Raw genomic sequence first — 25,241 nt, 5'->3', positions numbered from 1 at the left:
CTCCTACCTCAGCCACCCAAAGTGCCAGGATTATAGTCATGAACCATTGTGCCCAGCCTAAATATTTTAAGATGTTGTCATTTCATTGACAAGCCCAATAACAATATAACAACTACTTTTTTATTTGGCTCCATTCATGTATGTGTGAATTTATGTGTTTATGCTGGGAAGTCCTGGGAAAGTTCTATTTCGTGGAAAACATGCCCCAGAGGAGTTGTTCTACCCAAAGGGGAGAACGTTGAGATGGTAATCCACTGATTCATTGGTTAAGGGTTGCTCCTAAAGGTGTCCTTAACTCCTTGGCATTTGGAGTTACCCTGAAGCAGATGAGCACCTATGTAGACAAAGCCTTTATGTGGAAAGTTGCAGATGCTTTCAGTAGGAAGCCATAAGTAGGAATGGCAAGTGCAAGGGACTGTGGTCAAGGCATGATAGCATCTCCTACAGAATGTGACATGAACCTGGGCATGGTGGCTCATGCCTATAATCCCAGCACTTTGGGAGACTGAGGCGAGTGGATCACTTGAGGTCAGGAGGCTGAGACCAGCCTGACCAACATGGTGAAAAAGCTGTCTCTACTAAAAAAAAAAATTATATATATATACACAAAAAAATTAGCTGGGCATGGTGGTGCATGCCTGTAATCCCAGCTACTCAGAAGCTGAGGCATGAGAAATGCTTGAACCTGGGAGGCAGAGGTTGTAGTGAGCCGAGATCGCGCCACTGCATTTCAGCAGCCTGGCAACAAAGTGAAACTCCATCTCAAAAAAAAAAAAAGTAACATTTAAGCAAGGACTTCATTGAATCATGGACATGCAGGGAAAGAATGTTTTAGCAGAGGAAATAGCCATTGCAAAGGCCCTGAAGCAGGAGCTTTCTATCTGGCATGTTGGGAGGAAAAGGAAGGAAGCCCATGTGGCTGGAGTAGAGTGAGCAAGGGGAGAGCAGATGAGAGTAGAGAAATCATAGGAGTCATGATTATATAGGCTCTTGTGAAAGTTTTAAGGACTTGGGTTTTACTCTGAGCAAAATAGGAAGCCATTAAAAATTTGAGAAGAGGTGTAATGTGATCTAACATATTTCAAAAGGTCAACCAGGGACAGACATGGTGGCTCACACTTGTAATCTTACCTACTCTGAAAGCTGAGGTGGAAGGATTGCTTGAACCCAGGAGTTCGAGGATGCAGTCAGCTAGGATCATGCCACTGCACTCTAGCCTGAGCAACAGAGTAACATTTTTGCCTCTTAAAAAAAAAAAAAAAAAAAAGTTCAGCCAGGCTGCTGTTCTGAAAATAGAGAGCAAAAGGGGAAGCCAGGAGACAAAAAGCTGTTGCAAGTGGTGAGAAGAAGTGGTCTGATTTTGAATATAGTAAGAAGGTAAAGCCTACTAAATCTCTGGTTAGATTCAGCATGGGGTGTGAGAGGAGAGAGGAATGAAGTACAAAACTAAGGATTTTAGCCTGAGCAATTAGGCTAAAGAAGATCATGGGTAAAGCATGTTTAGGGAGACAATTAGACATTTGGTTTTCTAGCTTACCTCTTTACCAGTGATGAAGCCTTCAGGGTGCCATCTTTATTCAGGTAGCCCCATTTCCAGCTTCCTACCTGGCATGAGCCGAAGTCTTATTTCTCACACTTACGTGGATATTTAACCCTCAAGAGTAACAATGCACTCACATACCTTCTTCTGGTCCCTAGAAGCCATAGCCAGTTCATTCACATTCTGATCACTATAGTTTTCAGTTCCTCCTTTATCCCTACCTCCTGACAGTTCCCTTACTTTCTTGCAAATTTTACTTTGTACACTCATCCCCTGATACATGCGGGATTGGCTCCAGGGCCCCTTGCATGTACCAAAATCCACGCATAAGTCCTGCATTCAGCCCTGTGGAACCTGCATATACAAAAAGTTGGCTCTCCATGTATGCGGATTTCACATCCCTTGAATACTGTGTTTTCAATTCACCTTTGGTTGAAAAAAATCCCATGTATGAGTAGACTTGTGCATTTCAAACCTGTGTTGTTCAAGGTTAACTGTATGTCTTTTTTCTTTTTGTTGAGACAGAATCTCACTGCTCCCCAGGCTGGAGTGCAGCAGTGTGATCTCAGCTCACTGCGGCCTCCACCTCCCAGGTTCAAGCAATTCTCGTGCCTCAGCCTCTCAAGTAACTGGGATTATAGGCGTATACTACCACGCCTGGCTAGTTTTTGTATTTTTAGTAGAGACAGGGTTTCATCATGTTTGCCAGGCTGGTCTCAAACTCCTGGCCTCAAGTGATCCACCTGCCTTGGCCTCCCAAAGTGCTGGGATTACAGGCATGAACCGCCATGCCTGGCCTCAAAGGTCAACTGTATTTAGAAGAATGTTATACTTTAGTTCCAGAGCTGGATATCACCCACCAGAAGTGATGTGATTTCTCTCACAGCTTCCTATGACAGGGCTGCCAGGTGAGCAGAACCTCCTCTCCCACTGTTGGAAGAATAACAGCAACCTCAAGGTCCTGATGAAGGCATCAGATGGGGGAGCACCCACAGATTGCCAGGCCAAGGTCTTGGCCCACAAGAACAGAAGAGGGGTGAGATACAATTCCAAGGAAGCGTTGAAACTTTTCACTCAGTGGAGACTCAGTTTACCAACCCAGGGGCATATTAGTCAGCCTGGAAAGCCCCAGAGGGCCTGAGTTTGTTTTCTGAGCAAAGTAGTGAACTCTTTCCCTTTGTTGCCGCCACCAAGAGCCCAAGCTGCAGCATCAGAACTTGACTAGAAAGTGATATCTTCTCTCTTCCCTGTCCAGCCCAGACAGTGATCCCAGGTCCTATTCAGGGTAGATCGCCCACTTTCACTTGTGCTTAGCACAGCCTACAAAGAGAGAGAAAGTGGGGAGGGGAGGCACCCTGGTGCCTTGCGGCCGTACATGCTGCAAAGGCAGGCCGTGGTGTTCTGGGAACACACAGAGGACATGTCTCCCAGAAGCTGTTCATTCATTCCCTGGTACATGGAGCCAGCTCTGCCTGATCCCTTTCTGGGCTCTGACTAGACCTTATCCTCCCCTGGTTGCCAAATGAAGGAGGGCCTCCTACTGTCTTCACTGGCTCAGAAACACAGAAAAGATGTTTTGAGGGAACTTAGGGTCTGAGGGAGCTGTGAGAAGCAGGGCTCCTCAGACAAGCTCACCACCCCCACCCCAGGATGTCTATCCAGGAAAGAGGCTGACCAATGGGACAAAGGTCTACCAGGAGGAGCCTGGCTGAGCTACTTTTCTGCTTTCCTACTTGAGACTCAGTTCTGACCTCACACATACATAGAGAAGATGTCCTTTCAGAGAGGAAATAAGACAAAATTCTTAGATGAGCACTAAAATCCAAACTAGGAAGTTATTTTATCCTGTATGCATATAAGACAGACAGTGAATTAAAACCAAAAGTGCTCTGTGGAGATGAGCAAGGGTGTCCTTGGAGGATGCTTCTCTTAGCAGGCAGGCCATGTGTGTTCTCTGTGCTGAGTCCCAGCCTCGGAGGAGAGGGACTGCAGCTGTGGGCAGGTGTTTGAGCAGCTCCACTACAGCAGGCTGATGTTGGTCTTGTCCTTTAAGGTACTGGTGATGAGGCTCTATTTTCTATGTGCCTGGAGGCCCATCATGGTTTTCAATTATGCTGGACACAGAGGGAGTAGAAAACAGGAACTGATTAGGAGGGATAGACTTAGCAGGGACTCAGACCAGGCTACTCACATTCACCCTATCATTCCTCCTGCACACATCACGGGTTGTGGACAAGGATTCCTTCTGAGTAGCCCCAATTCTGTGAGAAATAACATTCCATTCGAACTCTTTCATTCTTTTATCCTAAAGAAAGTGTGTAAAACTGTTTTAAAACAGTCTGGCAGGCATATTTGAAAGGAGGCATGTAGGTTTCAAGGGCATACTTGAGAGTTTCTGACAGGGAATAGATTCAAAAGAAAAGAAGAGGGTTCTATCTCCAAAGGAATTAGGGGCCAGGTATTGGGAAGGGCCCTCTCTTTGCCACTGCAATCAGCTGGATGTTCATAAATTATACCTTCTTAATGCATCACTAGGCTCTTAGAAAGCAGGTGAAAGCAGTGGGCTGAAACAGAAACAATAGGCTGTAAGGTGCCAAATGTTAAAACTAGCTTGGAACATGGATATGAATCTTAGGTTCCCCAAAAAGTAGAAGTCTAAATTGAAGTTCTCATATTAAACCAGAATTCTTGAAGAGGGTTAAAATGGTCCTGGGTTGGTAATGCCCCATGGCTAACTGCAGAAAGCAAGTGCAAACCTTTTTAGAAGGAAAGTAATCTCAATGTATGTGTTCAGGTCTCCTTGAGCTTCAGTTCAATCAAACACAAGGTCATGATTTCAATACACACACACCACCATCAAGCCACCATGAGACTCAGTAAAACAGGAAACATTTTGACCATGAAAAATATGATCTATATATTTCTTACATAAAAAATATATATTTAAATAACTATAACATAGAATCAAAAGAACATGGAATAGTTCAAGTGTAACATCTGCATGAAAAGTTTGTGCATGAGCATATCTTTATTTTAATTTCTTTTTTCTTTTTTACCCAAGAGGTGCCGAAGGAAGGGTATATCATAAACATTAAAAATGGCCAATACAGATAATTCTAGAGATTGGAGAATGATGAGAGAATAGAATTTTGGCCTGTAGAAATACAGGATTTCTCTGCTTAATGATTTAGATTTTTTTTTTAATTTTTTTTTTTTTTTTTTTTTTTTTGAGACAGAGTCTCACTCTGTCATCCAGGCTGGAGTACAGCGGTGCGATCTTGGCTCACTACAACCTCCACCTCCCAGGTTCAAAGGAATCTCCTGCCTCAGCCTCCCAAGTAGCTGGGATTACAGGTGTGCACCACCATCCCCGGCTAGTTTTTGTGTTTTTAGTAAAGACGGGGTTTCGTCATGTTGGCCAAGCTGGTCTTGAACTCCTGATCTCAAGTGATCTGCCTGCCTCAGCCTCCCAAAATGCTGGGATTACAGACGTGAGCCACCATGCCTGGCAAGTTGCACATTTTAAATGGGGGAATTGTATGGTATGCAAATTCTATCTCAATAATGCTTTTTAAAAAGCATAAAATAAGAATTTATTTTAAATAACTAGCTGGGCACAGGGGCTCATGCCCATGATCCCAGTACTCTGGGAAGCTGAGGTGAGAGGATTGCTTGAGCCCATGATATCAAGACTGTAGTGAGCTATGATCGTGTCACTGGAACTGCACTCCCTCCAGCTTGAGTAACAGAGCAAGACCTTATCCAAAAAAAAAAAAAAAAAAAAAGTCCAGGTGCAGTGGCTCATGCCTGTAATCCCAGCACTTTGTAAGGCCCAGACAGGAGGATCCCTTGAGTCTAGGAACTGGAGATCAGCCTGGGCAACAGAGGGATACCCTGTCTCTATTTTTAAAAACTGATTTTATTTATTTTATTTTATTTTATTTTTTGTTGTTGTTGTTCAAGGGATAAATCCAGGAAAAAATTTTTTTTTAATTAAAAAAAAAAAAAGACCAAGCATATTTGAAGGAGAACCTAATACAATATTTAGACATAGGAGATTAGACATGACTAAGAGTGTATTAATAAACTAAAGCAGGAATCTAAAGAAGTTACCCAGGCTGAGCGCAGTGGCTCACACCTCTAATCCCAGCACTTTGGGAGGCCGAGGCAGGTGGGTCACCTGAGGTCAGGAGTTCAAGACCAGCCTGGCCAACACAGTGAAACCTTGTCTCTACTAAAAATATAAAAATTAGCCAGGCAGGGTGGCACACGCCTATAGTCCCAGCTACTTGGGAGGCTGAGGCAAGAGAATTGCTTGAACCCGGGAGGCAGAGGTTGTAGTGAGCTGATATTGTGCCACTGCACTCTAACCTGGGCGACAGAGTGAGACTCCACCTCGAAAAAAAAAAAAAAATTAGCCAAGAATGGTGGTGGACACCTATAATCCCAGCTACTCGGAAGGCTGAGGCAGGAGAATCGCTTGAACCCAGGGGGTGGAGGTTGCAGTGAGCCGAGATCACACCACTTCACTCCAGCCTGGGCGAAGGAGTGAAACTCCATCTCAAAAAAAAAAAGTTACCTAAATTACAGCATAGAGAGATGAGGAGCTGGAAGAAACATGGGAGATTTTAAAAGATACAGAAGACAGAATGAAATAAAATACATTTTAGGACTCAATCAGAGTCCTAGGAGTGAGAATAGAAAGGAAAGGGATGCAGTGTGCAAAAAGATAATGGTTCCAATATCCGTCTCATGATTGAGAGAAAAAAAACAAACACTCAATGAACAGGAACAGAAGAGAAAGTCTTCAACCTAATAAAGAGCGGGTTCTAGGGTAAAGCCTCTAAGTGTGCTACTCCAAGTGTGGTCCTGGACTAGCAGCATGAACATCATCTAGGAGTTGTTTTTTTTTTTTTTTTTGAGATGGAGTCTTGTTCTGTCACCCAGGCTAGAGTGCAATGGCGCAATCTCAGCTCGCTGCAACTTCTGTCTCTCCAGATTCAAGTGATTCTCCTGCCTTAGCCTCCCAAGTAGCTGGATTACAGGCCAGTGCCACCATGCCTGGCTAATTTTTGTATTTTTTGTATTTTTAGTAGAAGCGGGGTTCCACCACCACCTAGTGGATCAGGCGGTAACACTGATCCACTAGGTGCTGGCTCACTGCAACCTCTGCCTCCCAGGCTCAGACTATCATCCTGCCTCAGCCTCCCAAATAGCTGGGACTACAGGCACCTGCAACCATGCCTGGCTAATTTTTTTGTATTTTTAGTAGAGATGGGGTTTCATCATATTGGCCAGGCTGGTCTTGAACTCCTGACCTCAAGTGATCCACCCACGTTGGCCTCCCAAAGTGCTGGGATTACAGGCGTGAGCCACCATGCCTGGCCACATACTTTCATGGTTTTTTTTCTTTTCTTTTCTTTTCTTTTTTGAGATGGAGTCTTGCTCCATCCAGCCCAGGCTGGAGTGCAGTGGCGCCATCTCCACTCACTGCAACCTCTGCCTCGTGGGTCCCAGTTCAAGCAATTCTCCTACCTCAGCCTCCCAAGTAGCTTGGATTACAAGCACGAGCCACAATACCCAGATAATTTTTGTATTTTTTAGTAGAGACAGGGTTTCACCATGTTGGCCAGTCTGGTCTTGAACTCCTGACCTCATGATCCACCTGCCTTGGCCTCCCAAAGTGCTGGGATTACAGGCGTGGGACACCGCGCCTGGTTTCATGCTTTCCTAATGTTTGAAACACTTGAATGTATCACCTATTGAATATGTTAATAAATAACTACAAAAATATTTGTAAAAGAATGAACTCACTTTGGCATCTGCCCCATGTGCATCTGCCACTTGCTGTATAAGCACTTTCTCTGCACAAAGAGGAGTGTGCAGCACACAGGGCCCTCTGTGTTCTGGCTCCAGGCTGGGCCTTAGTAGAGTGGAGACCCTCTGCTCCAGCCTAATCTGCTTGGGTAGGAGAGTATCCCACCCAATCTACAGCTAACGCCCATGTCTAGCTATGCCTCAGCTGCATGTGATCCTCTGTCCTCTGGCACCTATGCAGAGTGGCCCCTGTAGGGAAGTTTCTCCTTGACAGGTGGAAGCCTCAGGGGATCCCTGGGCCTTGTGCTGTGAAACATATACAGGCTAGTCAGCACTCACCAGCCATGTCCAGGCCGGGCCATGGTCGGTGGGACCCCTCTAGGATCCAGCCCAATTGCAGTCGAGTTGGCAGAAGACACCCACTGACTGAGGGTGACTGATCTCCTTCGAATGGCACCATTCCTTCCCTACCTCTCTATGTAAGGAATATGATCCTGGGTTTCCCAGTAATAAGGTCACTGAGGCCCCATCCTCCTGGAGACATAGGCCTCAGAGTTACCTTCTGCTCTGTCTTGACTTTGGCATTGTAGAAGGAGATCGAATCAGGGCCCTCAGGAAGTACCCTCTGCTGCAGCTGGCTGAATTTGTCCTGGTCATCTTCTCCCTGGGGGATGACAGTCCCTTTAGCATGGCATTGTCAGGATACACCCTGGTAGGGCCTGTGGTGGGCACCAGGGTGGTCCTTTGCTGGGCTTGTGCCACCCCCCACCAGGGCATCTCACAACCCTCCAGCCCCTATGTCTGTCAGTATCCCCACAGACAACCTGTAACTGCTGCCTGAGCAGGATGAACTGCTTTAGAAATGTGGAAGTAGCAAGAGTGGTATTTTCCCCCATCCCTTGGTAACCGAGGAGAGACCTGCCCACCTGCCTGGGCTGGCTGTGGAGAGGCTGGGAGCGCCACACACACTGCCATGTTTGTGGCCAGAACAGAGATCAAGGGGCACTGTCCATGCCCCATGCTCAACCACTGCCATGCCCCTGCCCTTGTGCTGCTCACCAGAGACACAATTCTGTTCACAGGAACCATTCCTGGCCGGATGCTGCCGCCTGGCTTCAGTGCCATCTGTATGTCCTGAGGGATGACAAATGACTCATTATACCAGATGTCAAATTCAACAAGGAGGCAAGGAGACAGAACCTGAGGAAGCTGGTAAGGGCTGTGTGCTCTCATCTGTCTTATACCTTTTGCAGGCTCACCACCTGCTCACTTCCTAGTCTCACCCTGTCCCCATCTCCATCTCTAGCCCTCACAGTCCTGGGAACCAAACATCTAAAGCCCCTGCCCAGACCCTGCCTCTACCAGAGAGAAACTCTGAGGGCGCTTCCAGAACTCAGGCCTTGCCCTGAGCCTCCCTGTACCTCAGGTGGCCAGCCAACCTTCCCAACTGTTGCACCCATGAGCAGGCGGTGGCGACACTGATCCACTAGGTGCTGGCAGTACTGAATCTCAGCCCTGAGGTCATGCACGTCCTGGTACTCGCTGCGGTACTGCTTCTTGAGGTCTTTGAGCTTCAGGATCGCAGGAATTCCTCATCGATGATCATCAGCTCCGTGTTTGCATACTCGCCTGCAAGGTGATGGAAGAGGTCAGGAAATGAGGAAGTGTCCACCTGGGGTTGAGGGAGGAAGGCATTCCAGAAGGTGGGCACAGAGCTGGCAAATCATGAAGACGGGAGACCACAGGCAGGACTAAGCCATGGCAAGGAGATGGGCAAAGGACAAGAAGGCCAGGCTTCCAGGGCATGTCTCACTTGGAGGGGAGCTCAGCTCGGTGGGGCCACACTGGCATTTTAGGACAAACAGGAGGGGAGCGCAGGGGAAGGTGCAGAAGGCCCATGCTCCATGCTTATTTTATTTAAAATTCTATTAGCCAAAGATATTTAGTAAGCAACCCAAGTATACAAATGTCTATTTTTCTTGTAAATTACATCTACAAATAGACTTCACTGCCTAGTACTACAAGGCACTTGGGCAAGCCTCCTTATTAATAACAGCGGATATTCAAATTGTCTCTTGCTGATTTCCACATCCACCAGCTACCTTTTTTTTCCCCCTCTTCTTGAGATGGAGTCTTGCTTTGCTGCCCAAGCTAGAGTGCACTGGCACAATCTCAGCTCACTGCAACCTCCGCCTCCCAGTTCAGGTGATTCTCCTGCCTCAGCCTCCTGAGTAGCTGAGATTACAGGCATGTGCTACCATGCCCAGCTAATTTTTGTAGTTTTAGTAGAGATGGGGTTTCACCATGTTGGCCAGGCTAATCTTGAACTCCTGACCTCAGGTGATCTGCCCACCTTGGCCTCCCAAAGTGCTAGGATTACAGGCATGAGCCACCATGTGCAGCTCTCCAGCTACCTTCTTGTTAGAGATGATTAGACATCTATATCATGTTGAGTGGCTGTGAAAGGACTCCAGGGACAAGGGTCGGTGCTATTAGTTTCTGTGCACATATCTTCTAAGGTCTGTCAGTTCAGTGACAGTTGTTGGGTTAAGACAAAATAATACGGTGTGCAAAGCCATTCACCCTACTCTCCACTGGCCACAGCACCTGAAAGCTTAGCAAAGGCATCACATCAACTCCTATCCCCAAGTATGGGGCAAGTGTGTTCTGGTGTGACTTGACGTGTGTGGCTTGGGTGGATGAGGCAGACCCCAGGTGCTAGAGGAAAGTGTTAGCACTTCCACTGATGTTTATTGAGAAAAAGTAAAACACACTAAAAGTCACAGTGCCATTAATGGAAAAGCAAGTGTCTTGACTCTGGGATCTGGGATCTGGAGTGGGGGCTGGGAGTCACCCTCACCAGGTATCTCACCTTCAATGCAGAGCAATCTGCTATGGTCTCTATGCTGTGGGAGGTCCCTGATGTGATTATTTGAATAAGCCACAATCTTTCACAGAGTAGAGTTTTTACAGTACTCTGCTGAGATGGGGAGTGACTGTGAACATCTTTTGTTCTACTCAGAGGATCTCTGATTATCTCCAGAAAAAAAAAAGAGTTGAATTTAGATTTTACATTTTTACATTTTTCTTTTCTTTTCTTTGTTTCTTTTTCTTTTATTACTGGCCTCAAGTGATACTTCAGCCTCGCAAATAGGTGGGATTACAAGCATGTGCCACTACACCTGGCAATTTTGCATTTTTCATTGACAAAAGACTAACGTTCCAAATATGTTGACATTTCTGGGTCAACAAGTGGCTGTCAATCATAAGGTATCTAGTAGATTGATTGATTGATTGATTGATTTGGCAGGGCCTCACTCTGTCACCCAGGCTGAAATGCAATGGCATGAGCATGGCTCCACTGCAGCCTCAACCTTCTGGGCTCAGGTAATCCTTTCACTGTGCCTCCCAAGTAACTGAGACTATAGGTGTGTGCCACCATGCCCAGCTAATTTTTTATGTTTTTTTGTAGAGATGGGGTCACACTGTGTTGCCCGGGCTGGTCTCTAACTCCTGTGCTCAAGCAATCCACCCGACTTGGCCTCCCAAAGTGTTGGGATTATGGGCATGAGCCACCTCACCTGGCCTAGAAGATAAATATATATAGAGAGAGAGACAGAATCTCGCTTGGTTGCCCAGGCTGGAGTACTGGGGCACAATCTCAGCTCACTGCAACCACTGCCTCCCGGGTTCAAGTGATTCTCCTGCCTCAGGCTCCTGAGTTGCTAGGATTACAGGTGTGCATCACCATGCCCAGCTAATTTTTGTGTTTGTAGTAGAGACGGGGTTTCACCAGTTTTTCAGGCTGGTCTCAAACTCCTGACCTCGTGATCCACCTGCCTCAGCCTCCCAAAGTGCTGGGATTATAGGTGTGAGCTACCACCCCAGCCAGAAGATATTTTTAAAAACAAATTTACTTGATCTGTTCAGGTAAATTCAATAAAATAAAGGTATTTTAGTAGTATTTTAATACTCATTGGAAAAACAACTACTTTTAGGGGACAGAACAAAAATTGTTTTTTTGATACTGATAGATAAAGTTTAAAATATTAACAAAAATTTTTTATGTCTTCTTCATCTCATCCTTTGAAAATGTCCACTTTCAGGTATATTTAGGAGTAAATGATATGCCAGCACAGCACGCATATATTTTATCTTAAATATGTAATAAAGGGCTGTATATCGAAAGAAAGTTTGAGCAGAGAGGACAAAGAAATGCGTGTTTGTCCCATAACACCTTCACTATGTCCTCTCCCTGTGGTTCTGGATAGGGGTCTGTCTACAGCCACCATCACTGGCTCCAGCTTCCCAGACCTGTGGAGGGCTTTGCCCTCAGGAATAGCATGTCATAATTGGTCTGTGAGGGGTGATAAGAATGGCCCCTGGCCGGGCATGGTGGCTCACACCTGTAATCCCAGCACTTTGGGAGGCCAAGGCGGGAGGATCACCTGAGGTTGGGAGTTTGAGACCAGCCTGACCAACATGGAGAAACCCCATCTCTACTAAAAATTCAAAAATTAGTTGGGCATGGTGGTGCATGCCTGTAATCCCAGCTACTCAGGAGGCCGAGGCAGGAGAATTGCTTGAATCTGGGAGGCAGAGGGTGCAGTGAGCCGAGATCGCGCCATTGCACTCTAGCCTGGGCAACAAGAGCAAAACTCCATCTCAAAAAAAAAATAATAATAATTGAGTGGCCCCAAGAATTAGAAAACAGGGTTGCCCTCTGGGAATCAATTGTTTCATTTTTTTGTTCTGAGACAGTCTTGGTCTTTCACCCAGGCTGTAGTGCAGTGGTGCAATCTTGCCTCACTGCAACCTTTGCCTCATTGGTTCAAGCAATTCTTGTGCCTCAGCCTCCCAAGAAGCTGGGATTACAGGTGTGTACCAGCACACCCTGCTCCTTTGAGAAAACAAATGAGTAAAATGCACCCCTTGTGAGATGATCCATCTGACTTGCAGGAATAAACCAGGTGACATCTGGAGATCACTCATGAAAGCTGGCCTGGAACAGGGTTGTGATTTAACAAGGGAAAGCCCAGTAGCCTGTGGTGTTCCCTGTCTGGAAGAAGACAGTAAGACTGAGCCAGGAATGTGAAGAACAGTGTGGCCTCTGAACAACCTGCCCCAGAGTTGGAATCGTCACTCATCAAAATGCTTATCTCCTGAGTCAGAACCACTGGCTGAGGGGCTTGGAATCTGCACCTGACCAGCCCTCCCAGATAAGTTGTCTGAACAGGCAAGCTTGATGGGCCTTGGCCCTCAGTGCAGGAGTGGGCAGTGCATGCCACTGGGACAGGGACGCTGGGTCAGAGTAACCAGGTGAGCACTCTCCTCACACTGGGGTCCTTTGTTCTTTGAGCCTGGAGCACTCCCTGCCACCTGCCCTAGGAGATGAGACAAGATGCTGACAGACCAGCACAGGTGTCAGGGATTCGGCATAGGGAATGGCCTTACTGATAGTGAGTCCCTTGGCTCTGGCATCCACATTCTTGTTCCCTTCCTTGGTTTTTCATAGTCCCTACCAGCAGCCCCACCTCAATCTAACCACCTGGGGCAGTGAGGAAACCACACCGACACCCACAGACCTTGTAGAGGTAACCAGCTACCCATCATCTCCCAGGGATACCTCTGCAGGACCAAGGGCCTGTTTCACTGTGGACAGTAGCACATATCAGGTGGAAGGCCCAGCACCTAGGTCTGAGATAATGCAACAATGAGGGACCCACAGGCAGAGGCTGGCTGACAGGGAAGGACCCTGTGGCTCTCAGGGGCTGACCTCAGCTAAGTGATCTGACCCATGGGTCAAGGCCACACCCCAGCACCCCCGCTGCCCACCTTCCCATCTCAGTCCTCCAGTGCCTGCGGCTGTCCTGCTTCAAGCAGCATGACTCTGAGACCCCAAAGCTTCCTAACCATCTTTCCATCACATTTACCTTGCTTCTCCCATAGTGACTTCTGGAAATTCAGGGCCTCCTTGGTCACATCAATCTCCCGCTTGATGGCACTGATGCGCTCTGTGGTCTCGCTGACCCTTTTCCTCCGTTCGTTCAAGATGGATTTGTTTTCTTTGAAAATGCGGTTGATCTCACTACCTCGCCCGTTCTTAAACTCCTCAAAGGCCACTAGTTTGGAGGGTGGGGTGTCGGGCCTGCAGACACAAGGGTGAGGCCAAGGAGGATAAATGAGGTGGCTGCCTTAGGGCCACCAGGCACTTCATCTTTCTTCCCTGGGGCTTCTGTGGGCAGGAGGTAGAAGTGCTAGGCACCACCAACCCCAGACAGGAGCTATACTGTGTAGGAATCACTCCCTCCTCTTTGATTTACTCAGCACATGTTCAAGGACACATGCCCATGGCAGAAAGTGAGGAAAGCAAGGAAAAGTATAAGAAACAAACAAGAAAAAAAAAAAAACACTTACTACCTATTGGCAACCATACAATGGCATACCGTGGTATATGTCCTTCTGGATTTCTTTTATAAACATATATATGTATCTGTGTGTATATATATATTTTTGGACACAGGTTCCTGCTCTGTTGTCCAGGCCAGGGTTCAGTGTCTCAATCATAGCTCACTGCAGCCTCGAGCTCCTGGGCTCAAGCAGTTCTCCTGCCTCAGCCTCCTGAGTAGCTCGAACTACAGACATATGCTCCCATGCTCAGCTTGATTTTTTGTAGAGATGGAGTTCCACTATGTTGCCAGGCTGGCCTCCAACTCCTGGGTTTAAGCAATCTTTTTGCCTTGGCCAACCAAAGTGCTGGGATTACAGGCATGAGCCACCGGGCCTGGCCTCTTTGATATATTTTTGAATGATTGAGGCCATGCAGTACGTTTAATTTTACATCTTACTTTTTTTGAGTGTAAGGTGAAGTGTTGGGGCAAGGGAAAGTAGACTGATGTGGGCAACTTTGAAATGCATAAAAAAATAACATGGAGGGAGAGAAGGATAGAGGCATAATGAAACAAGTAGAGTAACATGTAAATTGTAGAACTGGGAGGATGCCTGGGGTACAGGTGTTTGCTGTACAATTATTTCAACTTCTCTGAATGTTTAGAAATGTTCAAAGGCTGAAATTCTTCATGTACAACCCAATGGCGGAGAACAATTCACTTAGTGCCCTTTCCCTAGTGTTGGCTACTGAAGGTGTTTCAAAAATATATAATTATGCTTTTTAAATAAATGATGAAATAAGTGTCTGTTGTATAGATCTTGTTTTACATCTCTATTTCCTTAGGATAGATCCTTAAAAACTCATCAGGAGACCGGGCGCGGTGGCTCATGCCTGTAATCCCAGCACTTTGGGAGGCCAAGGCAGGTAGATCACGAGGTCAAGAGATCGAGACCATCCTGGTCAACATGGTGAAACCCCGTCTCTACTAAAAATACAAAAAATTAGCTGGGCATGGTGGCGCGTGCCTGTAATCCCAGCTATTCAGGAGGCTGAGGCAGGAGAATTGCCTGAACCCAGGAGGCGGATGTTGTGGTGAGCCGAGATCATGCCATTGCACTCCAGCCTGGGTAACGAGCGAAACTCCGTCTCAAAAAAAAAAAAAAAAAACTTATCAGGGAGAGGGGCTGAGTGATTCGAGAAAAGGGAAGAGGTTATATTCTTTCATACCTTAAAAATGTTTAATCTTTTGAATACAGTACTTGTACAAAAGATACCTAACTTTAAATAATTGCTAACTGGAGGTTCTAAAATGATTACATGTTTAATTGTGCATCTTGGATGACTCCTGTGGTTAGATCATTTTGCAGGTGCTAAGTCATTATGTTTCTTCTTTGGGGACTGTGCTCCTAGTCTTTACCTACTATTTCTTTTTTTTTCTTTTTTATTTTTTTAGACAGAGTCTTGCTCTGTCACTCAGGCTGGAGTGCAGTGGCGTGATCTCAGCTCACTGCAACCTCTGCCTCTCAGGTTCCAGCGATTCTCCTGCCTCAGCCTCCCAAATAGCTGGAACTACAGGCATGCACCACCACGCCCAGCTAATTTTTCTGTATTTTTAGTAGGGATGGGGTTTCATGTTGGTCAGGTTGGTCTCAAACTCGTGACCTCAAATGATCCACCTGCCTTGGCCTCCCAAAGTGCTAGGATTATAGGCATGAGCCACCACACCTGGCCTATTCCTTATTTTATTTCTCTTTTATCTGCAGGCACTCTTTACATGTTGAGGATCACACACTGGTTTTGTTTGATCTGGTGCAGAAGCTAACATTAGCTGATTACCTAATTGGACGTAATTCCTCCTTGGGGGAGTCTGAGAGAGGGGGCTCAATCCTGGAGGTTTCCCGGTCCCACAAAAGCACATTTTTGACATCCCCATCCTTGGAGGATGAGACCAGCTGGGTCTTGGAGGTGGAAACCATATCCAAGTCCTTGGCACTCACAGGGCTGCTGGCACCTTCCTTTTTTGCTGAGGAGCTGGAAAGAGAAGGCAGGGAAGCCCCAGGGTTCAGTCATGGGCAGTGAGGTATCGCAGATGCCAGGATGAGTGACCTTTCTCAGCACTTACTACACTGGGAGCCCACCCCACTCAGCTCCCATTTTGTTCATATTCCCAGGTAAAAGTGCAAATAGTGTGATGCTAAGCCAAGCAGATGTAGAGAAAGAAGATGGCATTTTTCTCCCTTTTATCAGAACAAGGAGCCCTCAGTGGTCTTGGCAGGAGACGCTTGGGAAAAATGGGTACAGTATCCATGGATTGAAAGTGTATGGACCTGTGGGATGGGCCACAGGTTCTCAGGAACCACCATGGCTGCTGAGGTCTGAGTCATATGAGCATGGGGAGGACTGGCAGAGCCCCACACAGGGTGGGTCTGTCTGTGGACCAATGGTAAAGCAGGATAGCTCTGCCCTGCTGTGCTTACTGGTCCACACCATGTTCTCCACACCAGCTCCCAGAAAAGTAGCTGTCCTCCCTGCCAAAGCAATGGTGCTTGGTGCCTTTCTCCCAGGAGAGGCATATCTGAGGACCAAACTGGCAGGAGGATGCCCATGGCTCTTCCAAAAGGCCTAATGATAGAACATCCATTTCTTCCTCTTTCCTCCTTTTTGCAACAAGTGTGGCTCAGGGAACTGAGCCTCAACCCACTAACTACTGCACTGATTATCTGGCAGCAGAACAGAGAGGGCTGGGGTGTGACTGCACTCCTGAAGAGGCAGGAGGAGGCCAGGGACACCGGCATCCTCTGCTGCCTGACTCTGGTCCTGCGTGTAACGGTTTTCTACAATCAGCTCTGGCCCATGTGCAGGAACTACGCTCACTCACTCATCCTCACAACAACCCCAATGACTTGGATGCTATTATTATTATTCCCATTTTGGAGATGCAGAAACAGGCACAGAGCAGTTCTCATGCCTCACACGAGGTGACCCCTTGGGTGTGAGAAGTGCAGAGCAGGGAGGGGAGCCCGGGTGTCAGCTCCAGAGCCTGTGCTCTTACCCACCACTACACAGGACCCTGGGAGAGTAGGCTCACTAAGTGAACCTAAATGCTCTTCTCACCTTGCACATACAAACCAGTCTTGCCTGAAAGGTGAACTGGGGTTTTAGGTGACCTGAGTGCCAGTCAGTGGGAGGACCCTGGTGAAGTGAGGGGAGGGGGTACCACATAAAGTGCCAGAGGGCATGGGCTTTGGAGAGCTGGTCCAGCTTCTTGCTGCCATTCTACTACTCATTGGTGGTATGGCCTTGGTGAGTGACTGCCCCTCTCTAAGCCTCTGTTTCCTCATCAGTATAATGAAGACATTAACTCCCACCTCACCAGGCTGATGTGAGGACGAGAGGTGATTCTTGTGGGGTTCCAAACCAGCCCCAGCCTGGGCCCCACAGACTTACTAGAATTGGTAGCAGTGACATCCATTGCACCAACCCAGTAGCTGAGACACCAGGGGGAAGGTGGGAACAGCGCATGCTCTCCCATTCACCCACCAAGGAGGGCCAGCTGCTGGGGAGGCAGAGCAGCAAGGTCACTCACCTGAGCGGCTCTTTGGATGTCTTCTTGGACTTGGCTTTCTTTCCGGGTTTGGTAGAGAAAGGGGCGACTCTGAGTCCAAAGCTTTGTCCTTCAGGCTCACTCACTAGGTGGCCATCAACATCCACAAGCCCTGCCTGCATAGAGAGGCCAGCCAAAGTCTGTGAGTTAGATTAAGGGCTTGGGCCCCTTGGGGGCCCATGTTTATATGGCTCAAGGCTCAGAGTGGACATGTTCACCCTACACACCAAGGTTTGGCTGCTGCTGATGCCAGCCTCAGGCTGTCCCCAGTAGAGCAGTCCTTGAGCACCCTGCCAAATGTCCACTTTCCACATGCACCCCCTCACCAGTATGGTGATTCCATACTCTGGGTATCTTAAGGCTTATCTCCAACCTAATTCCAGGAATTTGTCTTTGATATTATTATCCGTGTCTCTACCTTATGGAAATTATTTGTAATTCAAAAGTGGTTTACTCTTACACAGGTCACCTGTGCTCATTCTGGTGTTACCTTTATCTGTTGCAATCCTAGCTCTGGTTTAATGCATAATACTTGCTGGCTTTGCAAAGGTCTAAGGATGGAAAATCTGAGCTGAGTGCTGTTGGCAAGAGACAACTATGCTTACCTTCTGGACAGCAGAAATGGCTGCAGAGTCATTCTTGTCAACAAGGGTGTACTTCCTGCGCAAAGTGGACTCCACTTCCAGTTCCTGTTGGCTTGGGAGACAGCATGAGAGAACAGCTTGTACCTGGGGCCATGCTGAATCCACTGGGGCTAGAACCAAGTGCTGGGGTTAAAAGTCATATGGGCAAGGTCCCTTGTGTGGGGCCACACCTTCATCATGAACCAGACTAGACAAAAGGACAAAGGACTCATTTCCCTCTGCCCCAATGCATACAGCCATCATCTACCCCCCAAACCCACGGGGGCCACCTTATGCCATGTATGTCTGCTGCAAGATGACACTTGGTAAGGACTGTAAGCTTCACTTGGGACCATGTGGGGTTCTGTCTCTAAGAGACCCCTTGGAATCATGTGACCAGCTTTTGTGATACCACCTTTTGTGAGCGTAATCTGCTTAGACTATGGGTATGTTCGCACCCAAATAAACCACAAATGCTTCCTGAGGTGGGGGTGTGTGTGGCAATATTCACAAGGTGAATATTCACAATGCCCTGTTCTGGGCACACTCAGAGCTGACATTCCATGAACACCTCCTGTCCAATTAATGAACTCACTGAATATTCACCAGGGATCCAGGCATGCCCCAAGGACTGATTTGGCTCTTCATCCACAAGCAAGAAGGGGGTCCCCTTGGAGGCAAGTGCCCAGACCACAGGAGATAAAAATGGCAGCCTGATTGTAGGAGTGAGGCAGGGGTGGGGGTCTCTTACCTCTGAGCCACCCGGAACTGGTTGAACACCTCCTTGATCTGTCTAAGGTTGATTATCTGGAGGGAAGAGAGCAAGGCAGAGGCTAGACCAAGGGCACCTAGAGAGACCAGGCTGCATCTATGTTAGTAGAGAAATCAAGACCGCTTGGATGACCCCCGGACCATCTGTCTGGAAAAGAGGACACTTGTGCACAGCCTCTCAGCAAAGTGGCAGCCAAGCCCTCCTCCAGAGCAGAGAAACACCTGATTAATCATTTTAAAACTATGTATTTGCTGAGGCTATAAAAACCACCTCTTCTAAGTGGAGACCTCTATAAAATGAAAATGATTCTCTACCTTGAAAATACTTTCTAAAGTTGTTTTTGTTTTTTTTTTTTTAAATAAAATCTGTTTCCTCACCTTTCTCTTACTTCCAAAACGTCCCACCTGCTGTCTTCGGATGGAGCCCATATATGGATCTGTCTGCGTGAGCACAGACACACACATGTGGCTGGAGGAATGTTACTGTCTTCCCCCGGCCCTAAAGCCCACAGCATTCCCCTTGATCAAGGGTTAATTTGGGACTGCCTCTCCTGTGAAGGCCAGAAGAGTCCATCCTCAGTTTTCCCAGGCCCACTCTTGGAGCTGCCCACAGTAACAGCCAGGGGGTCTTCCCATGTCTCCAAGAAGAGGGGTTTGATGGACTGTACTGTGAAAACAGGATGCAGCCTTCCCCGAGGGCCCTTCCTTGTGGGGCTCTTTCTCCCTCCTTGGCCTACTTCAACATGGATCCTGGGGTCTACCTTGTAGACAGGGCAGGGCCCCTAAGGGTGTCCCCAAGCAGTGACAAAGCTGCACAACTTGTTTGGCCCATGGTCATCAGTGACTTGCCCAGGAACAGGACAAAGTCACACCTTGTTTTGGCCCACGGTCATCAGTGACTTGCCCAGGGACAGGACGGTAACTCAAAGCTGATAGGCACACAGCCTGCGACAAAGGCTATCTCATGGACCCCACCTCTCCATCCTTCCTACAACTCTGGGAGGTGGGATAATTATTAATAACCAGTGTCAGCATATGTCTTTCTAAGCACCTTTCATGTCAGTTCATTCAAGGCTCACCACAATTCTGTGTGGTAGGGGCTACTGTTATCTCTGTTTCACAGATGAGGAAACCAAGGCACAGGGAGGCAAGTGACTTGCCCAAGGGCTCATGAGATTGATCCATATGAAGTTGCCAATATTCAACCATTCCTGACATAGAGAAATGGCTTTTTTTTTTGAGACGGAGTTTCGCTCTTGTTACCCAGGCTGGAGTGCAATGGCGTGATCTCGGCTCACCGCAACCTCCGCCTCCTGGGTTCAGGCAATTCTTCTGCCTCAGCCTCCTGAGTAGCTGGGACTACAGGCGCACGCCACCACACCCAGCTAATTTTTGTATTTTTAGTAGAGACGGGGTTTCACCATGTTGACTAGGATGGTCTCGATTTCTTGACCTCGTGATCCACCCGCCTCAGCCTCCCAAAGTGCTGGGATTACAGGCATGAGCCACTGTGCCCGGCTTTTATTTATTTATTTTTTTTGAGATGGAGTCTGACTCTGTTACCCAGGCTGGAGTGAAGCAGTGTGATCTTGGTTCACTGCAACCTCCGTCTCCTGGGTTCAAGTGATTCTTCTGCCTCAGCTTCCCTAGTAGCTGGGATTACAGGCGTGCACCACCATGCCCAGCTAATTTTTCTATTTTTTTAGTAGAGATGGGGTTTCACCATGTTGGCCAGGTTAGTCTCAAATTCCTGACCTCAGGAGTTTGAGATGTTTCACCAGCCTCGGCCTCCCAATGTGCTAGGATTATAGGCATGAGCCACTGTACCTGGCCTTTATTTTTTTTTTTTATTTTTTGAGATGGAGTCTCCCTCTGTCACCCAGGCTGGGGTACAGTGGTGTGATCTCAGTTCACAGCAACCTCCACCTCCCAGGTTCAAGCAATTCTCCTGCCTCAACCTCCTGAGTAGCTAGGATTACAGGTGCTTGCCACCGCACCCGGCTAATTTTTTTGTGTTTTTTTTTTTTTAGTAGAGATGAGGTTTCACCATGTTGGCCAGGCTGGTCTCAAACTCCTGATCTCAGGGATCAGCCCACCTTGGCCTCCTGAAGTACTGGGATTACAGGCATAAGCCACCCTGCTCAGCCTCTTCCAGAGCTTTTTAAAGCCCTTCCTTACTGCCTTCACTTACCAAGAGCAGAAGAAGGGGAACTATGCGGTTTTTATTTGAAGGGGGAGCTACCATACATGGAGGCTGTGCTGGCATCTGATATGACCTAGCAGAGTTCTGAATCCAGGCCAGATGGGACACAGCAGGGCTGTGTCCCTCCTCACTCTGCAGGCCTAGCCAGCCTTTATTCACTTATTCCTTTTTCAGAGATAGAGTCTTGCTCTGCTGCCCAGGCTGGAGTGCAGTAGCAGGCTCATAGCTCACTGCAGCCTGTAACTCCAGGGTAACCTCCCAAGTAGCTGGGACTACAGGAACATGCCACCACACCTGGATGTTTTTCTACATTTTTTGTAGAGACTGGGTCCTACTAGGTTTCCCAGGCTGGTCTTGAACTCCTAGCCTCAAGTGATCCTCCCACCTCAGCCTCCTAATTAGCTGGGACCACAGGCATGAGCCACCATGCCTAGCTCTATCCAGCCTTTAAAGAGGCAGTTTTTACTACAGATAGGGAAACTGTGGCCCAGAAAAAAAAGGACTTGTCTGAGTTCACCCAGCTGGACACCAGTGCTCTCCCTCTAAGCAGGCAGCCCTTGCTTCATCTTGGCCCCCAGGGCCCTCACCATCAGAGAATGTGTTCCATCTAGGTCATCAAATTTCAGTAAATCATCGAAGTCAAACAGCTGTGGTGGCTGGAACTCCTCATCCTCATCTTCATCCTCTGTGGATGCAGAGCCCAGAGCTGATGAGGCCCCTCTCCCTGCCCCATAGCCCATAAAGCCTCCACCCTGGGACAGTGGGAACCAAAGGAAAGGGACTCAGGAGGGACAGCTGCGGAAAGGGAGGGAACCACTCACCATCCTCAGTGGTGTCACTGTCACCCATCACTGAGCTATCCGGATCCTTCTGGAGTGGCAGCAGGGTGGAGCCTGAGCAATGGACCATCTTCTTCTCCACCCAGCCCCTCCGGTGCAAGAGACACCGGATCACTGGGTAGCGGCCTTGGATGGTAAAGATCTTCTTCTGCTACAAGGTGAGACATGGATACTTCTTCAATAAGTATTGCATAAGTGCCAGACATAGGGGATATAAAGGTAAACCAGATAGTTATGGACTCTGCCATATCTCCATGAAATTTTTATATTCCATAGAAGAGACAGACTATAAACAAGTAGAGACATAAATATGCATGGTAATAATGATAATGGCAATGGCTAATATTTATTGAGGACCTACTATGTGCTGAGAGCTTACATGCATTACTAACAATACTATGACTTTTTGCTTCTATTTTGTTTGAGACAGGGTCTCACTCCATTGCCCAGGCAGGAGTGTCGTGGCATGATCTTCACTGCACCCTCTGCTCCTAGGTTCAAGCAATTCTCCTGCCTAAGCCTCCCTGAGTACCTAGGATTACAGGTGCGTGCCACCATGCCCAGATAATTTTTTTTTTTTTTTTTTTTTTTTTGAGACAGAGTCTTGCTCTGTCTCCCAGGCTGGAGTGCAGTGGCACAATCTCGGCTCACTGCAGCCTCCACTTGCCAGGTTTGAGTGATTCTCCTGCCTCGTGATAGCTGGGAGTACAGGTGTGTGCCACCATATCTGGCTAATTTTTGTATTTTTAGTAGAGATGGGGTTTCACCATATTGGCCATGCTGGTCTCAAACTCCTGACCTCAGGTGATCAACCCACCTTGGCCTCCCAAAGTGCTGGGATTAAAAGTGTCAGCTACCACACCTGGCCCCCAGATAATTTTTATATTTTTTGGTAGAGACTGGGTTTCACTGTGTTGGCACAGGCTAGTCTCGAATTCCTGGCCTCAAGTGATCCTCCTGCCTCAGCCTCCCAAAGTGCTGGGATTACAGGTGTGAGCCACCATGCCTGGCCAATAGGACGCATTTTTATTAGATGCTGTTATCCCCCCCATTTTACTGGCTATGAAACAGAACCATAGAGAAGTTGAGCAGCCTGCCTGAGGCCATACAGTGGTTAAGCAAAAGAGCAGAGATTTAAATCCTGGCAGTTTGGCTCTAGAAATTGCATACTTAATGGGGATCCAGAGAAACTACTTAGAAAAACATGGTCAGGGAAGGTTGAAAGGAAGCCATGAATGTACAGAATTGGGAAATGGTGGTTTAGGCAGAGGGGAATGCATGTGCAAAGGCCTTGAGGCTGGAGAGAGGTCAGAAGGAACTGAAGGGAGACCAGAGTGAGTGGAGATGGAAAATGATGGGGAGAGCCCCAGAAGAGGTAGGCAGTGGCCAGATTATGGAAGGCCCTGCAGGCCTTGGAACAGACTTGGATTTTATACAGAGTGTCGTGAGCAATAAAGGCTAACTAAGGAAATCTTTCTAAGCTTGGCTTGCTGTTGTATGGCAAAAAGATGACGGGACAGGGATGGAGGCAGACCAGCTAGGAGGCTGTCATGGTTTGTGTAGGAGAGAAATCACAATTACTAAAATGAGGGTGGTTACAACACAGACGGGAGAAGGTGGTAGAGTTGAAAATGGTTTTGAAGGTAGAGATGACAAGTGGTTTTGCTGATGGGATTAGACCTGTGGGTGAAGAAACAGAAAGATGAGATTTCTGACTTGAGCAACTGAGAGATGGGAAAGACCAGAGACTGGGAAGGATGACAGGTTTGGGCAGGAAAATCAGAGTCTGGTTTGGACATGAATTTGAAATGCTTGTTCAGTTCTCTGGGTGTAGATGACAGGTAGGGGCCTGGATCTACAGGGTGTGGAGTTCGAGGCTAGGCTGGAAGGGGCACAGAGTGGGTACAGCACACTGACTGGACTCAGAGCCAAGGACACAGCCAAAGGAGACAGACCTGGGGAAGGGGCCAGGGGGCCACTAATGGCTGAGAAACTTTCAAAGAGTGCTGAAAAGCAGCAGCCAAAGAGGGAGAAAGGAAAACTAGGAGCGTGCAGTCAGCCAGCCAAGGGGAAGTGTGTGGGCAGCGGTGCAGAAAGATACTGTGTGCCCAACCGAGATCAAGAGAGAAAGGCGCTGCTGGGTTTGGCTCCTGGAACTCATCAGGGCACCTTGATTAGAGTGGGACATTGCAGGTCCAGAGTGGAGGGAGCCCAGAAGTTTGGTGCAGAAGGGGTAAATGGCGAGGTAGCTGAAGATGGGTGTGGGAGTTGAGGGTTTTGCTGTTGTTTTCTCTTTTGCTTCTGTTTTTTAAGGATGTAAGAAAATACCGCAAGAAGACAGGCTGAACTGCTCCCAGGGTCCTTTCTAAGCGCCCCCGCCCCTCCTCCGACCTTGGCAGCTCTCGCCACGTGGATTTTGGCATTTTGGAGCCGGTTCATGCGAGACGACTTGGAGAATCGTCGCCAGAGGACCAGGGAACCTGCAGAAAGATGCGGAGTAGGGGCGGGGTAGACTGGGGCTTGGTCTAGGGTCTCCGCCTAGGATCTTTTCTGGCCGCCGATAGCCACGCCTCTTCTCTTCCTCCCGCCTTCATCCGGATGCCCACCCTCGGCCGCTCTTCTCCCGACCCCCATTCCCTCCACCCCAGTGTCTTCTCATCCTCGCAGCCGCCGTAGGCCAGGGCAAGCAGGTCGCACGGGGCCTCACCATCCTGCGGCGAGGGGTCATCCAGGACCAGGGTGTGCGGGGAGCCGAGGGGGCGGGGATCCACGTCGCCCTGGGCTTGGGTGCCAAGGACCAGCGTCTTGAAGGCGCGGCCAAGGCGGCGCGTCGGGGCGGGGCTGCCCGCCTCGCATCTGCCGCCTGCCCGACCCTCCTCCTCGGGCTGGGCGGAGGCGGGGCCGGGCCAAGGCGGCGCCGGGCCAAGGCGTCCTACCTGGCAGACGGAAGTCGGAGCGGCGTGCGGAGGGTAACCTGGTGCGTGGCTCGGGAGGCTGCGGCTTCCGCAGCCAGTGGCACACTGAGCCGTCCTCCTGGCAGTACCAGGAGGCCGAGCCCCGGCGCCCAGGCCCCAGTTCTCCCGCGCTCAGGAGCAGTGTCGCGCCGGGACCCTGCATGTGCCCCTCGCCGCGCGCGCCCTCCCAGCACCCCTGATCCCGCCTCCCCTCGGCGTCGCCGCCTCCTCTCCCAGGAGGGCCCTGCCCAGGCTCGAGCCCTGTCCTCCGTTCTAAGCCCCGCCCCACTTGCTGTTACCTTTGAAACCATTCCCTGGGCACCATCAGACCGCTCCGGGCTGGTTTGGGGGCTGCGGTGGGCCCCCAGGCAGTCGAGCGAGGGCTTCTTTAGTACCTGGGGCCTCACCCAGACCGTTGATGAGCGGGGCACTCAAGGCGGAAGAGAGCACTGAGTCCCACTTTAAGTTAGTGTCACGGTTCCTTATACAGTACTTCCTA

The 25,241-nt window shown here is 48.6% G+C and overlaps 1 protein-coding gene and 1 long non-coding RNA gene across 3 annotated transcripts in view; one reads left to right on the top strand and one right to left on the bottom strand.

Moving 5' to 3' along the window:
* The window catches only part of LOC105707521 (uncharacterized), a 61,627-nt gene extending 47,078 nt beyond the window's left edge, over positions 1 to 14,549 (top strand). For both annotated transcript variants that reach the window (XR_010338976.1, XR_002479477.2), the window contains 2 exons: positions 8,440 to 8,569; positions 12,317 to 14,549. This is a non-coding gene — a long non-coding RNA (uncharacterized LOC105707521). The remainder of the gene's footprint in view (positions 1 to 8,439; positions 8,570 to 12,316) is intronic.
* On the bottom strand, positions 1,258 to 24,495 carry LOC105707513 (kinesin-like protein KIF9). The gene is given in 14 exon segments (XM_064367007.1): positions 1,258 to 3,654; positions 7,917 to 8,021; positions 8,417 to 8,491; positions 8,797 to 8,939; positions 8,942 to 8,986; positions 13,291 to 13,505; positions 15,585 to 15,779; positions 17,335 to 17,468; positions 17,958 to 18,048; positions 18,727 to 18,782; positions 19,125 to 19,187; positions 21,537 to 21,634; positions 21,771 to 21,939; positions 24,180 to 24,495. Coding segments are annotated over 14 exon segments (1,446 nt in total). The 5' UTR covers positions 24,228 to 24,495; the 3' UTR covers positions 1,258 to 3,645.
* Positions 24,496 to 25,241: the final 746 nt, after the last annotated feature.

The sequence above is a fragment of the Aotus nancymaae genome, unplaced genomic scaffold, assembly GCF_030222135.1.
Source record: "Aotus nancymaae isolate 86718 unplaced genomic scaffold, 86718_ANA_hifiasm-v0.15.2.pri h1tg000067l, whole genome shotgun sequence".
Classification (NCBI taxonomy): Eukaryota; Metazoa; Chordata; class Mammalia; order Primates; family Aotidae; genus Aotus; species Aotus nancymaae.
Note: the sequence above shows the minus strand (reverse complement) of the source record. Positions and strands in the feature narration are given on the sequence as shown.